We start from the raw sequence: 17,342 nt of genomic DNA, 5'->3' as shown, positions 1-17,342 counted from the left end.
TGGAGTGATACAGCTGCAAGCCAAGAAGCACCAGGATTGCTAGCAACCACCAGAAGCTTAGTGAAGAGGCAAGGAACACAGGAACAGATTCTCCCTCAGAGTCTCCAAAGTCACCAACCTTGCCAACATCTCGATTTTGGACTTCCAGCCTCTAGAACTATGAAATAACAAATTTCTGTTGTTTAAAGCCACCTAGTTTGTGGCAATTTGTTTCGGCAGCCCTAGGAAACTAATATAATAATTCTATAGTTTTCTAAGGTACCTGGGGAGTTCTTGATTAATAACGACGAATCCTATAGTAAATATACAAACATAACAGTGAGGTGCTTGCCAGAGAACTGGGAAATAAGTATGTTCTCACTTGGATCAGAAGAGAAACAGAATCTCTTTAAAAAAGAATAATTCCAGGGTCAGAAATATCTTCCTATATAACCTGACTGAAGATATGAACTTTTTGAGAAGGAATGTGTCTATTAAGAGCAATGGAAATACAAAGAAGCAGAGTCTTTAAAAGAAAAATGAAGACAGTATCCTATTCTAGCATTGTCCAGGACAGAGTCTCAGCCCGTGGATTCTAAGAGTTACCACCCATGGCAAGGCTATCTCTATGTGAAAATGAATGAATCACACTATCTTTGCTTGATGCCATTAAACATTCAAATTAGAACACTTCCTTTGTTCCAATTCCTTGCTCACCAAGCAATCTTCTGATTGTAATTTGGCTTCCCACGTGGGTTGTCTACAGGGAAACAATGAGCTGGTCAGGCCAGCATGAGTATCTGGGCCTTGTGACAGTTGTTTCTCATTGTTAAATTAATAAATTGACCCTCTCCATATCGGTGTCTTAGAAGCCTGTTAGTTCCAGTCAGCACTCCCTAGCTAATCAACTCTAGTAGACTGACAAGACTAAGTTTCTGAATATGCAAAGAACAGGCTGGACTAGTCAAGCAGCAGGTTACTACAGCAAATGCTAACATGGAGGCCTGGGTCCCAAAGGTCAGAAAGCCTTCCCCAAGAAACACTCTAAGTTCGAAGCATTTTTTCATTTGACCTTGTCTAATATGTGCACAGTTGCTATTTCAACATTAGGAAAATCTTTTTAACCCTGTTTTAAAACTGGTATTCTCTGAGAATTACATAAATGAAGCTAAATATAAAAGAGGATTTAAGATATCCAGGATTGTGAAAAAAAATTTAAGGTGTATATGGACTACTGAAGTCTGAAATCTACCTACTCTTACCACATTAATGATTTTAATCTTTTTTTTTAAAGATTTTATTTATTTATTCATGATAGACACAGAAGAGAGGCAGAGACACAGAGAGGTAGACGGAGAAGCAGGGAGGCTCCCCTGCAGGGAGCCTGATGTGGGATTCAATCCCAGGATCCCAGGATCACCATGCCCTGAGCTGAAGGCAGGTGCTCAACCACTGAGCCACCCAGGTGTCTCTAATGATTTTAATCTTGACACTTAATGGTAAATACAGTTCTGACAGGTATTTGTTCTGAGACTACAATATATATACTATGCATACATGCAAAGTGGCCCCAAATAAATAATTATTGTATTTTAAAAGTAATTTGTAACAGGTATGGTTAAATGTGGTAAAAATTAAGCTAATTTACAAGGTCTACTAGTAATCAAGCTCTTACGGAATTCTCTGGTTATCATCCAGAAGTTTCACTCCTCACACAGTCTTCCTACCCTTTTTCATGGCTGCCAAAGTACTCCTGTTGTGAATTCTCAACTCTGGCATTTTGAAAAGGTAATAATGTCTTCCAAGTATACTAGAAGCAATGTCTTGGTTGATATAAACTTTACCAAAATGTGGAAAATCATCTACCTCTGTTTATCTTCTTTACTAAAAATAAGTGAGTTTAAAAAAAATCATGAAAACAATTTGATGATCCAGAACTCTGTCGCTGCATTATAAATTCCTGACTAGGCAAAAATTAGAAACTGACTACAGAAGTAGATTACTTTAAATTTGAGGCAGTGTCAAATTGAAGTTTCTGGGATTTTTTTTTTAGAGGACTTATAAAATGGGAGAAAAAAAAGAGGAATCTTGTTTTGCTCTTAGGATAGAGCCAGATCTCAAAGGACAAAAAGATACAGCAATTTTTAATAATTTGTTCCTTCCAACTTATGGGGGCTCCATTTCCAGAGTCAGAAAACCCTTAAAAAAAGTAGAGGCAGAGAAGAGAAACATCTGAAGTCTGTTAAATTCATGAAAGTGAAAATACTGGTTTAGAAAGCTTACTATGGAATTAGAACAATGTTTTTAAAGAGATTATTTAAAAGTCTTGCCTACTGGGGTGCGCCTGGGTGGCTCAGTTGGTTAAGCTTAGGTTTTAGCTCAGGTTGTGATCTTGGGATCATGAGCTTGAGCCCCATGTTGGGCTTCACACTCAGCAGGAAGTCTGCTAGAGATTCTCTTTCTGCTACCACCTCCCCCCCAAATAAATCCTTAAAAAAAAAAAAAATCACCTTGCCTGTTATTCATAACCTTTGTATTGGAGAGCACAGAGGCTCTATTGAGTTTTTTGGCGGGGTAGAAATAAATACCAGCAACACAGGTGACCATGAAGTACAAATCCAAGATCAAAACAATGATGCTGGGAGCCATGATATAAGCAAATAAAAAAATATGTACTTATTAATATATTGTTGCTCTTCTAGCCTTCATAGAGAATTATTTGTGTGCAGAAAAGTTAGAAGAAAAAGTAATTCTTCTGATAAAGTTTTAGAGGGCCCTTAAACATATATAAAAACACCCTGTTCTATGTTGGCTCTTCCTTTGGCCACTAACACTGGAGAGATATGTACATGTGTATGTATGTGGGGGGGAGGTAGACATATCACAGTTGAATGAATAAATGAAGCCCACAGAGGAATGCAATGCGTAGCTCAATTAGCAAAGAAAGAGATATGCCTGCCTGTCATTCTTATTCAGAAGGCAGTTCTATGTTGAAATACAGAAAAATACAAGAATAAAAAATACCAACCACCAATCAACCAGCTGTGTGAGTACCACAAAAGCAAGCATCAATCAGTCTGCTATCACAGACAGAAGTTCTGTTCTTGCTTAGGCAATGAAGAGGAATTCTTCATTTTCCAGTCTTGCTGGTAATATGTGCAGGGATGGAAGCATCAAATTTAAATCTAAAAGACTAGCAACTGAAGGCCTGAGATATTAAAATAAATCTACAAATTCATAAAAGATTCTTTTCAATTACTAGAAAGGAAGGTGTCCAACAACCTAATAAATATATGTCTCTTGTGTTTATATAAAGGACTACTAAGGTGAAAGCACACCAAAAAACATACTTATAGGCCTGCCTGCAGACTACACAGAAATAGTTGGCTTCATTTTTCCTATTCTGTATCTTGCTTTGGCTTTACTAGCTAGGTCATACAGTTCCTTGTAGTTGTAAGAATCTTCTTCTACCTTTTCTCATTGAAAACTCTCATTAAAAAAAACAAAAATTCAAGAACAATACAAGAAAGAAAACAGACGAGAGATAAAACACATTCAGAGCTCTGTCTCATCCCCATGAAACAGGAACTGAACATTGCTAAATGCCTATTACATGTTAGACACTGTGTTAAGCACTTTTCTAAGTATTTCCTTCATTAGCCTTAACTGCTATTTTTATGCTCACTAATGCCAAACATGAAAATGCTCAAATTTAAAAGCCAAGCTTTTAGAGGCAAAGTTTTCTAACTTATTTCACATTACATTGAAAGAAAACATCATGAAAGAGCAAGAATGAACAGCGAGTCCATCCCAGATTTCTGAGGCTGGCATTTGATATATGAGTTTACTGTATGTAATATCTCTTAAGACCACTAGGTCTCCTCAAAGAAACTGAAGAACCAGAGAAGGTCTCTAAACTCTGTCTCATGATAAACTATTCAAAATGTCAACATCTAGAATAAGGCAAATCGAAACATGAAAAAAATACAGCTTAAAAATTTAACCTCATTTAAATAGAATAGTCTGATAGTCTGATTATGCAGCTTTACCAACTACAATGCAATACTGCAGAATGGCTACACAGCAAAGTCAAGGCTTCTTACATTTAATATGGGGTCAAATGAACCTATGAGGCCTATCACAAGAAGCAACATTCCCTTCATGGATTTGCCTTGAGACTTTAACTGAAGCAGGACAATGTCACATTCATCTGGAATTGCTAAAGGATCACAAAGCACTTTATAATATAGTGGCTTTTTCAAATAACCGAAGGTTATTAAAAGAAAACTATTTATTTATTGTGGAAAACAAAAATATATATTCACCCATGCCTTTACACAATATTTCCTTAATGATTTAAGTTTGTCATGTATAACTTTATTGTATATCAGTTTTTGTCTTTTCTCATTTTCCGTCGCTCTGTAAGCCACTGCAGCCTTTAAAAGCTCTTCCAAGAGCAAATGTATGGCCTTGTGTTGGGTTATACACAGCTATGTAAGAGCTATGAGAAATACTCAGGTGCTTTTTCCCCAACTCATTTCAGAGTAAACAGTTCTGTGCTTGGAAAGCCTGAAGTGAGAAGACTGGTCTTTGGTTTTGTGTGGGGTTAACATATTTGTCAGCACACTTTTATGAAAACTACAAAACCCAGTGGCTAACTCATGTTCAGCATAACTTCTTATCAGGTTTGATCTATCAGTGAATCATTCTAGGCTATTAGAAAGCCTTTCATCTTTTCCATGCAGAATTAGAGCACCACCTTGTGTCAGAAACCCAAGGAAATGAGCAAACATCTGTTTTTAGATACCTTCGTTGTCCAAAGTTTTACTGTCCAGTCAAATGATGAAGTGACAAAAAGATGTGAGAAGTCCACTGCTCCAACAGCTGCATGACAATGGATACCAGTGATTGGTCCTTGATGTCCCTCAAACATCTCACTGATTCCAGCTTTGCTATTTCATAAAAGTGAAAATATTAGGCAAATCTCTTGGAAGTGGACTGCTTATAAATACATTTTATTAAGGATTATATATCACATTTTGACAGAATTTCAACAAACCTAACTCTGCTTAGAACACATCAGAGTAACTTATGTTTTTTTTTTTTAAGAGTTTATTTATTTATTCATGAGAGATACAGAGAGAGAGAGAGGCAGAGACACAGGCAGAGGGAGAAGCAGGCTCCATGTAGGGAGCCCAACGTGGGACTTGATCCCATGTCTCCAGGATCACGCCCTTGGCTGAAGGTAGCACTAAACCGCTGAGCCACCCAGGCTGCCCCAGAGTAACTTATGTTGAGTGTTACTCAATCCAGACTTGGTAACACTACTAAAGCATTAAGTACATTTTGAACCATAAACATGCTCTTGGCAACAAAACTCACAAGTCCAATTATCTGAGGTGATGGAACAGAGACAAAGAGAGACTATATGCAAGAGAGAAAATCCAGGCTACTACTTTTATATCAAAAGCTTTGGAGATCCCTGATGGCTCAGCAGTTGAGCATCTGCCTTTGGCCCAGGGTGTGATCCTGGAGTCCCAGGATCGAGTCCCACATCGGGCTCCCTGCATGGAGCCTGCTTCTCCCTCTGCCTGTGTCTCTGCCTCTCTCTCTCTCTGTGTCTCTCATGAATAACTAACTAAAATCTTTAAAAAAAAAAAAAAAAAAAGCTTTGAAGTGAAGGTGATTTGTATTTGAGATGAAATATGGACACTCCATTTTTTTTTTAAGGAAACAATTGGTAAGGTACAGCTAGACAATTTCAAAACAGACTGAACAGCAGGGGAAATACTAGTCAATTTAAAATGTGTACGTGACATTACTACACAATTATCAGGAAGATGAACTAAAGCTCAAGGTTCAAATAAATCAAAATGGTAAATCAGCTGAAAATCTTATTTACAACTTTACGGGTATGTGGCATGTGCATATTGTATCTGCAATTGCTGAAAGCTACTTCCTACCACTAACTTCTGTGTGTACATGCACACACACAAAACCACAACACACCACACTTAAGACCCAGAACATATCATGATCCAAATAATCTTTTGCTTTAAAAAGTATTTAAGTTTTAATTTTATATACCTGAACTCAAACACAATTTGTCAAAAATAATGAGTGGCTCTATGAAAAATTTCTACTTAAACAAGGGGCATTTGTTTTAATGAGATTATTAAAAGGAGAAATTTAAATAATTGCAAATTCCAGTTTAGATTTACCTGCCATGGCGGCATGCTGTGTACACAGAACCTTCCTCACTCCCAACAACAAAGTTGTTGACATCTCCAACAGGGAAGGACATAGATGTCACAGCTACTGCCTTTGACTGTTTATGAACCAATTCCATGCTATCCTACGTAGAAAAAAATTGAGGAAATTATTTACAAACTTGCAACTTTTAATTTTCTAAGAAACATTTCTAATTTTAATTGGTTTTATGAACAATTCTTTTATTATATAATATTTATACAAATTTACTTTCATTAAATGAAGCAGGTTTGAAAATAAAGTATATACACAATAAACTATATCTAATACACGTTTAGGCTTATAAACTGTTATTAATCAAAATACGATTATAAAACATTTATGAAAAATATAAGCTGGGAATTACATAGACTTTAAAAATAACACTTGATTTAAAAGTTCAGTTTTCCAAGTTTAACCTACCTGTGGATGGGAAAGCATGTCCAGACTCCATGAACAGATTTTTCCATCAGTAGATATGCTAATCAAATTGTGAGCATTTTGTGTTCCAACAACATTTACACAATATACAGGATGCTAAAGAAAGAGATGTTAAAAGAAGTTTTCTTGGGTTATTTTACCAAAAAATGGAACCATTTGTACACCATAATCACAGGTATTCTGTTTCACATTAAAACAGTCTCATATCTTGATGATATTTTTAATGTGAAGTTTGATGCTATTTTGTTGATTAATAAAAGGTTGTCTCAGAAGATAGATGAGTTTTAAATAAAACAGATTTCCAAAAATACAAAAAAAAAAAAAAAAGGCCTTCATTCTTAGAGGCTGATGAGGAATTCATACATCAAAGGAAACACATTCTGAGACTACTCTGATGGACACTACTAAGTATTTAATGGTGAAGCAGCGCAGAAGTCTAATGGAAATAACCTCTTTACTTACTGTGTGTGCAGCAGCTGACAGCGGAGTTCTCTGCACTGGAGTTCTTTTATTGCTACGGTTATCCCACAGCACAATTTGGCCTGAATATGTACCACCAACAACCAGATTTGGATGAAATTTTGCAAATGTAGCAGACATCACAGCAGACTGCAAATAAAGATTTTTATACTTAAGGTTCAAATGGAAGAAGCCCGATAAGTTATAAAAATAAATCTATATACAAGCATTTCCCCTTTTATTGTAAGAGTTTAAAGGTTATAAAAAGAAGTAAATGACTTTGTTAAAAAATTTCATTTTATTTCAGAATAGAAAAATATACCATTAGAATAGTTTTGGCTTAAAAGTCAAATGTAGTGATTGTTTATGTAAAATGTATTCAATTTATAAAGAAAGCAAAAATTATTTCAATTTGATTACAGTATTAAATCAAAAGACAACTGGCTCTAACAGTAATCTGACAACAGAGAATAAGCTAGTTTTGATTCAGTTAAGCATTTTTTCAGAATTATGATTATTAAAAGATTATAACTTATGCAACCAGAATAGGCTTGCAAATTTTAACCTTACACTAAACCCACTTTAAAAATCAGCATCTGTTTCCTACTTCATACATATGTTTCTATTTAAAACTATCTAGTTCCAACTCCTCAGGCCATGTATAAGTAATTCAGTGGGCCAACCGTCTAATTGTATATTCAGCAAATAAGTTCATGAGAAAGTCCCTGTAGAAAAGGCATTTTATAAAAGATTCCTTTTATATAATCAATCACAATAACAGAAAATCACAACTGCAAAGGACTTTAGGTGTGATTAAACATAAGAGATGTCAGAAAAGCTAAAAAAGGCAGATCATGTTGAACTGAGAAGTCTTCAGTTTTCTGTTAACATCTGTTTGCAAACATGAAGTGGTTTAGTAAATGCCAATCCAATGAAATCATTATGTTGACAAGAAAAGAAAAAAGGCACTTGTCTAAATTCATTAATGACTTCTTAAACTTAGGGAAGACTGTTAAAAGACCATCTTACCTGGCAGTGAAACACATATTCTGGGGTAGTTTTTTTGTATTTCATATTCCATACAAGGGCCACACCATCAGGCTCATGAGGAGCATCTTCATTGTTATTATAGGAAGCTACGAGTAGCTCTGGATACTGCTCACAAGAATCAAGTGGGGAAAAAAATGCTATGCATGAACCATTTCATATTCTTAGTTACTCAACTGTTTTTATCAAAATTATTTTGAAAATACAAATACCTAACATTGCCTCAGGAAAAGTATATTGAGAGTTGCGATTACTGGAATGTTAGTACAACTCTAAATAAAAACTATCATTATTTAAAATGTTTTAATATTAAAACATTTTATGAAAACATGTTGCAATTTTAACCAAAGGATTTGGTGAGCAACTGAAGTTAGTAAACCTGGGTTGTGACATAAATTCAATCTTGAATTTTAAATTAAATAATGTTTCCAATCCTTTCTTCCAAAGTATACATGATAAAATGAATACAGTAACATTAGAACCATCATCCATTATTACTCTAAATGATATATACTGATTTAATATACAAGGTTTCCATAATTCAAAGTGCCTATAAATAATTTTAATTAAAAAGCGAATAACCAATTTTGTTACAACTTACCTGAGATGACCAATCCAAGCAACTAACAACACGATGCTTTGACCAACGTTCATCAAAAAATTGTCGATTTAGTGACAGTTTAGCACCTGCTTGAATCTCTCTATAGAATAAGACCAAATCCAAAAAAAGATGATGTTATAAATTCTCTTGATCTGAAAGTAATCTAAGTAATTTTAAAGTAACATTGCTGAAGCCATAATTTTAGCAATTAAACATTACCCCTCTTTGTCTTCCAAATCTCTTCCACTGTAGTCAAAGAAGATGTTAATCTGTTCAGAAAGTGCTCTTTCTACAATTCTTGTAGAATGGTCAAAGAAACTTAAAAATTCCTCCGAGTGTAAGATTTGTTGCTTTTCTTCTTCAGTCAATTCATGAGGGGGAGCTGGAAAACAAATGTTTTCCTGAAGTCTAATTTATGTCGATCAAATCGTGTCAACTCACTATCACAGTTTGGATCAATGAATGCCACATATTTTTTTTCAACCAGATTCACCTCTTTGGTTTGGAGTATTTTATTCTACCTTAACACAAAAATAGTAATTTTTTTTATAAACCTTAACAAAAATTTTTTAAAGTTAAATTCTTTCAGATACCTTTACTATCATTTTCTTCATCTTTCTTTAAAGTTTTTTCTTCTTCAGGTTCAATGGGTGGTTTAGGAGTCACTACATCATCTTCTTCCTCTTCATCTGAAAAAACAGAATAACACAAAAATTATTTTTATGAAACCAATGAACTTTTGAGCAACAGTTCAGAAGGTATCACAACTAACTTTACATAAATGCAGAAGTAAACTGCTGATAAGACAGAACAAGTAAAAATAGTATGAATTTCATCAATGCAATTTTAAAGAAAGTGGAACTTCTTGGGGTTTATAGATACCTATGTGGTACCTCTAATAGTCATTCCAAATTTTGTAACTACATAAACTGAAATAAGATATATTAGCAATTAGGATAAATTCTTCATGGAAATCTCTAAAAGCTTGCAAGCATTTATCATTCCAGACAGAACAACATGCAACTCCTGCATAGTTTTATGTAGCATGCTGACACATTAATGCTGTAGAACGAAGAAAATCAAATGTCTAAAATAGCCTACAGAGCTAGCTGCTTACTTGTGATCTGAAACCATCAGTGTCTAATGGGTCTTCGTATGGCATAAAGACGGCTTACATTAACTCTCAGGTTGCTATTTGAGAGGCAGATTTTAAAGATAATAGCTATGAGACCACATTTTCTATTCTGTCATTTTAAATGCAAGTCTCATTATCTACCATTGCATGATGTGGCAATAAGCACTTAAAATAATGTTTTCTTAACTTGAACAAAAATATATATTGAGGTAACATAGAATGTTTATAAGACTTTATTACAAAATCTCCCCAAATCAAGAACTAACTTAAAATGACTTACTTTAAAATGTTATAGAACATATAACTCTGCATACCTTCTCAGGTTTTATGTAGAAAATGCTTATTTTCATTGCCTAAACAGATGTGTCATTTGTCTATAAGGGAATGGCAGCAGGCATCTGTAGCAGAGTGCATCTTAAGTAATGAGGGCCTATTCAATAAGGGGACTTGTTATTTATAGTCATTTCCCCGACCCATGTTCAAAATTATCTAAAGCACACATACATGCTCTGTACACAAAAGAATGGTCAAGGATGGGAACCAGCTGCCAAGTCATGGTCCCAGCAGCCAGGCCAGCTGACTAGATAGCAATAACCAGATGGCACTGCTGGGATTGTGTCTTTCTGCTACAAGGTGGCAAAGGGATGGCACAACATTCTTCCGCTTGGCTGCTTCCAATCCTGTCTCTCCCCAATGGTGAGCCTGTGCAATTACCCACACTCCAGGAGGCCTACAGATAAGCCTTTACCCTGCAAACAAAATGCAGCTTGTAGGCCACACCAGCTGCCAAACCACACACATAGTGTTAGGTTTGGAGAGCTATGAAAATCTTTCTAAATCTATAGTATAAGCAATAAAAATATAACTGTACCTGTAGGAAAGAAAAGCTTTAAATGACACTGTATAATGCACACAATGATACAACCTCCAACTTAATCAAAATGATAATGACGTATGCCAATCCTACATTACTTGAAATTGAGCGATTTTTACGTTCTGACAAGTTTACAGAACTAGGATAAATGGCACGAATGATTTCAATATATGCTCATACTTTTGAACCAAATGGTGAAGGTTAAAATTTTTCCTTTCAAGGGCCTCAATCAGCCACAAAGGAAAACAGTAATCACTGTCTTTTCAGCCAGCCCAACCGCATTTGTCAGCCCTTTCTCCGTCAATGCAGCCAGAGCAATCAACCTGCCAAACATTCAGAATGGAAAAACAATCTGAAAATACAGGGTATAATGCACCTGCCAGTGAAAATGGCCATTTCAAGAAAAGCTAGTGATCTCAGTGACCCCGCTGAGGAGGCGGTGGTGCAAAGGGGAAAGAACACGTAAAAGAATTCTTAGTGATCGCCACTCTCTTGCACATTGACACTTCCTTACAAAGCATGCCAATTACAGCTTTTCTGCTACTTAAAAAAATGAAAGCTTTTTTTGGGCAAAATAATCACACAGAGAAAGAGAAAGACAGAACTCCTTTTTAGATGAATTCTCATATACAACAGATTATTAATGTGAAAACAATATAACTGGTGACAATTCTATACTGCATTGCTCAAACATGATGAAATTCTACCATAAAGTCACCTGTAGGTGTAATGTAATAAAATAGTTTAATTACATTTAACTTGGGAGTTGACTTTTAGAATAATGATATATTTACTTCAGTTAAAAATTAAGTCTGAGAATAGATATATTTTTCCATTTTTCTGCTATCAGTTATCCTAATCAACTTTGTTTACTAGCAGGGTTCACTGTAAGCAAATCCTAAAATCCAGGAGAGAGATTTTGAGACATGCTGGACAGGTCATTCTTGAGCACTGTGAATTATAAATTACAGCCTCCTATCCACATTGTATTTTCCTCCCTCAACTTTGTCGCATTATACAGCTTCTAAGTACTATTTCCAATGACAGGTGTCAAATTCCTGTCATAATGCATATGGTCAGTACTTTAGTGCTAAGTGACCTCATAATCTACATATTTAACAGAAAAGATCTTGTTTATAGACCATCTTTTCCTTCTAAAATTTAAAATGTAGATGAAGTATGTTAGAGACAGTGATCTTACCTCTCACATGGCATTTGCTATGCCTATTTGCCCATATAGATTAGTTTAGTTGCAGCTGAGTTACCAACTATTTAGATACATGTTTTCAGTATTTTGTTTTAATGTACATACTCCTCTTTCTAGATGGATAAAAAAACTGATTTAAAAACTATGACAGGTCAAAAGATTACACTAAATAAAATTTCAAGGAACAAAAACCAAATTATCTAATCTTAAAAAGTACAAAACATTTTTATTATAAAGTTGGTCTTAAACAATTATCTATATATATATCTCAGATATTTGACAAAAATGTCCATCGGTAACATCAGATTGGAGAATGTTCCTCTGATTAGAGAATGTTCCTCAGATTAGAGACTGTTCCTCATATCAGATTAGAGAATGTTCCTCAGATTAGAGAATGTTCCTCTGAACAAAATACACTTCTCTTTTTAAAAACTAATATGATGGCTACTAAAGGACTATTGACATGATAAAAAAAAACACATCATAATTCTGAAGATTTTCTATGCTAGTCCTTATTACATGATAAACTACAATGTATTTAAAACAGAAAAAATGCAACAGAGGAAGAAGACTGAAAATGGGACTGCCATGTCACATCAATTTATTGATGAATATTCATTGCAATATGCTAAGTGGTTAACTCCATGCTTTCTCTGACAGGGAATCCAAGGTTATAAACTGAGCAGTAAAGAATGCATAAAAGTAGCAGTTACTTTTAAAATGACAAATCTCTTGTCAATGAATGCTAAGACTAGGTTTAATGAACCAGTGAATTTTTACTTTGAGTTAACATCAAAATTGTGATGTATTTTGGTGAGATGGAAAGAAAAGCTGTTCTGTAAATTAAGCTGCACCTAGAAATAACACCGAAGAATGAAATTCTCGTTGTCGGAATAATCTGTTACAATGGAGTAGGTTAATCAAAGTTAAATCATCTGTAAAATGGGTGGCTTTTGTTAAGCTGAAGGAAGGAGTCTTCAGAGCAAGTTTTCTCATCTATATGTCACATTCTACTTAAGAGACATTTAAGCTAAGAATAAGCCACAAAGTACACTTTGAATTATTTTAAAATGTTACAACACATTTAACAGGTAATATGCAACATCCTAGGAAATCCTCACTAAACAGTGATACTTTTAAATCTATCACTTATCATAATTAATTCTTATTATAAAGTAAAAAACAAGTCCTATCATTAGTCCATTAATGTTGTTTAGAAAATGTTTGTTGTCTATAAATTATGTAGTTTCATTAATATTGATGTGCCCTATTTTAAGATAGTTTAATGTGCTAGGGAGTATTCCTAATTTACAAAGTAGTCCGATTATTTATGGTACAAAGGAAATTGCCACTAAGTTCTAAAAATCAGAAAATTTAAAAAAATAAAAATAAAAATAAAAATCAGAAAATTTGCTGCATATAAAAATGATTTAATTTTTTAAAACTCAACTTATGAATAATTTCAAAAAATCTTTCATAAAATGAGATTAGAAGGAAATGTTTTAATCATTAGTTTTAAAATATAGGTCAGATATGATCAGTTTTCTGTTATACTTTAAAAATAATCCTTTCTTTTCTAGATCAACATCATTTTGAATCATTCCATTTCAATCCAGTTGTCCCTAATTTCACCTACTTACACCTTACTCTTTAAAATCAATATTAAGGGCAGCCCAGGTGGCTCAGCAGTTTAGCACCACCTTCAGGCCAGGGCCAGGTCCTGGAGACCCAGGATCGAGTCCATGTCGGGCTCCCTGCATGGAGCCCGCTTCTCCCTCTGCCTGTGTCTCTCCCTCTCTCTCTCTCTGTGTCTCTCATGAATAAATAAAAAAAATTTAAAATAAAATAAAATCAATATTAAGAGAACCTTATATTGGGACAAAGATTCATGAATGGATCAATGGAATCCATTCTTTTTATTTTTTTAAATATCTAGACTGATATACAAGATCTCTTGGATTTCCTTAATAATTTAGATCCTCAACAAGGGAAAATATATAGCAGTCTGTTTCATCAGGAAATATTTTGAATACAGATCTAATGTTAACTTGGGGGAAAAACAAAAAAGAAGTAAAATTTCAATTATGCCATTTACTTTAACACGATTTGGTTTTCTACATGGTCTTTTTCTACAAAATTCAGATTATTGGCAGTATTGGCATTATTGACATAGATCCTGATATCTATGATCTCATAAATATTACATTTTTTCTGAGGCCATAATTTCAGACATGCTGATTACAAGTCTTTAAGAACAAATGTTTTAATTTTCAATTATATTTATATTCTCACAGATTCTCTAAGGGTTAAAACTAATTTATTATATGCTTTATTTATTCCACAATTTTTAAAAGTAATATTAACCAACGGTTCCACAAATTTAGTCTACCTGGGAAGCATGGATTACTGATAGATGTTAAGATTATGCAATAAAAAATTCAAAGCTATTTACATATAATACTTTTCTATACATTACAAATACTAATCAACATGTTCCTAAGAAAAAACAAAAACAAAAAACATGTTCCTAAGGAAAAATATCTGGCTACTAAACCAATACCAAAAGTAACTGTAAAACTCCACACAGATAAGAAATTGGAATATTATAAGAACTGCACTTCACTGGAAATCAAAAGTCAGGTTCTGGTTGTAGCCCTATATTCACTCACATTGTGACCAGCAGCTCATCGATTAACTTCCTCAGCCCTCAGTTTCCTCAAGTGTCAATAAACTGATAATATTAGATAACAAAGGATTTCTTCCTCTTTAAAAATCTATCTAAAAATAGCAGCAAAAAATCCATACTAAAAAGGTAGATTTAAAAAATAAAGCCATTTTCAAAAGAGTTAAAGACTTTTAAAAGGTAAGGGAATAAAGTAACTTTTCCAGGAGTATATCTGTGGGCACCATGAGATGCTTTTTACCTGCAGAGAGTGAAATTGACTAAGGTCACATGTTCCTAGTCAATTTCATTCACAGTAGGTGCTTTAAGACAGCAAAGCATCTCAGTTCAGAAACAGTACTACCAACTTACAGAGTAAACTTGAAAGCAAGAAGATGGCTAGAATGGTGAAAAAGAAAAACAAGGCAGAATAAAAACCACTGCTTCAAAAACAAAAAAAACAAAAAAACAAAAAAAAAATACAAAAGAAACAAAAGAAAAAACACTGCTTTTTAAAAGAAGAGATTCAGCCATTTTAAAAAAAATGGTAGAAAGAGTTAAGCCTAAGACCAATTTTTATCTTCAATTTAGTAACTCATATTACTCCTGCACTGATTACACTGCCTACCCAAGTTTAATTTACTGTCTGCTACACTCAAATTATAATTTCAGCAATTTTGCCTCATGGTGAGTTTTGGAATTTGTTACATAATTCTTAAATGGAAACCAACCAGGCTAAGTTTGAGAACCACTATATTAAAGCAATGGATAAGTACAAGTATAGTTAAGCACAAAGTGTTTTCATTATAAAACCTAATTTCAGGTTTTTTTCTTTCCCTCTTCCTAAAACTTCCACAAATTGGGAAAAGAAACTTAATGGTAAGAGCCCTAGACATGAAAATAATTATTATATATAGGAAGGAAATGATCTCATTTTTATAACTGGGGATGGCCCCATGGTTTCAGGATAAATTTATTATTCTCCTTCACTTATAGAATTCAACCTGAAACTAAAAAACAAAAAAAAAACAACAAAAAAAAAAACCACAAAAAAAAAAAAACAAAGAAAGGATGACGTAGTCCCTTCATATATAGGGTATACTCAATAAAATTATAGAATCATAAAAACTTGTTAGGTTGCAAATGAATAAACATGGACCTTTAAAAAATATCTAAGTCTAGTCCACAGGAAAAATTTAAAGGTAGTGGTACTGACACAGACATACTCATCAGAAACTGGGTTGAGTTCACTTATCTTCTTACTTTCACCTCTGATAAGATAATAAAAACTATATTTAGCACAATGAAAGATCAAAGCTGTTTATTCATAACTCTTAGGCAATTATTACCATAAAATATTTTCCTGATGCAGATATACCAATAAATAAGTTAACTAAACCATGCTATCCTTTAATGAAATGTTTTTCAAACTACAGGACTAACTCAACCAATAAATTTAGCACATTATGGTCATTTTTCATTTAAAAAATGAAATATAACAAGAGAAGAGGAGGTGCTACTTAATAAAACTATTGTTTCAGTTATACATCTGTATCCCTGCCTGTATTGTATTACATTATAAACTGAATTTTTTATCATGTGTTACCACCATAAAAGCATGAACATGTTGCTTCAATGGCAGCATGAGAGAGAAAGCACATCTTAAAATCAGATTTGGTTAGAATCTTAGCTACTAGCTATGTGACCCTTGATAAACTATCTCTTTCAGTTTTACCTTCTTCATGTGTATATAGAACAAATATTTAACTCATGGTTTTGGTGAGAGGATTAGAGATAATGTAAAGTGCTTCACACTCTACCTGATATGTGAGCACTCTTTGCAGTTAAAATCCTCAGCTATTAATTTAAACATGAAGTTTGAAGAACCATTACAAATAGCTAAAATAATATATCTGAAAGATGTTAACAGATTCAATTTTGTTCATAGTATTCAGAGGGATACATAGGACACAAAATGAGAACATATTTGTAGCTACACAGTTTGTCACCATGGAATTCAAGGAGGCTTTAAGGAGAATCTATAATGGTTTCACTTATGGATCTAAGAGCAAATAAAGATTAGAATATGATATAGTCATATTAAAACTAAGAACTGAGACAAATCATACTTTTCACCCAATTTCATCGGTAATTATACTGTAGCGTTAACACTTGAAAATAACCTATTTCCCAGTAGTTACTTCTAGAGTAAATGCATGAAAATAAGTAACACAAGTAAGCAAAATAATTCTCCTGAGTAGGTAAAAGTAATTAATTCCTTCATCAAGTACTATGTTCTTACTACATGCCAGGCACTACTAAGAGCAGGCATTACAGTAATGAAGGAGAAACAGTCTCTCTACTTACAGAAAATCTGGCAAAGAAGCTGAAGTTTGGTGATGCTAAAAGCCTTGCCCCAAATAATTTAAAACTGAAAAGAATACAGTTTATCTTGTGCTTCTGGATCATCAGCTTATCTAACAAATCATGATCTTTCAAATTTTTAATTACTTGCAAAATAAAAATAGGAAAAAGAATTTTTGAAAAATGCCAGTCTTATAGTTATATATTCATATTAGTTCAATGGCCATAAGTTACACGTTAACACTTCAAAATTTACACACATACAAAAATAAGCAATTAAAATGCAAATTTCAAATAGGATATAAATCCATATATGTATATAAC

General features: G+C 33.7%; 1 protein-coding gene across 5 annotated transcripts in view; it reads right to left on the bottom strand.

The window, feature by feature from the left end:
• The window catches only part of DYNC1I2 (dynein cytoplasmic 1 intermediate chain 2), a 58,983-nt gene that overhangs the window by 13,286 nt on the left and 28,355 nt on the right, over window positions 1-17,342 (bottom strand). For all 5 annotated transcript variants that reach the window (XM_041722166.1, XM_041722165.1, XM_041722167.1 and 2 more), the window contains 8 exons: window positions 9,370-9,465; window positions 8,996-9,158; window positions 8,777-8,876; window positions 8,158-8,283; window positions 7,132-7,278; window positions 6,652-6,765; window positions 6,201-6,334; window positions 4,787-4,931 (listed from right to left, as the gene is read on the bottom strand). In XM_041722166.1, the coding sequence (XP_041578100.1) occupies window positions 4,787-4,931; window positions 6,201-6,334; window positions 6,652-6,765; window positions 7,132-7,278; window positions 8,158-8,283; window positions 8,777-8,876; window positions 8,996-9,158; window positions 9,370-9,465 (1,025 nt within the window). The remainder of the gene's footprint in view (window positions 1-4,786; window positions 4,932-6,200; window positions 6,335-6,651; window positions 6,766-7,131; window positions 7,279-8,157; window positions 8,284-8,776; window positions 8,877-8,995; window positions 9,159-9,369; window positions 9,466-17,342) is intronic.

This window comes from Vulpes lagopus, chromosome 11 (genome assembly GCF_018345385.1).
Source record: "Vulpes lagopus strain Blue_001 chromosome 11, ASM1834538v1, whole genome shotgun sequence".
In the NCBI taxonomy this organism is placed as follows: Eukaryota; Metazoa; Chordata; class Mammalia; order Carnivora; family Canidae; genus Vulpes; species Vulpes lagopus.
Note: the sequence above shows the minus strand (reverse complement) of the source record. Positions and strands in the feature narration are given on the sequence as shown.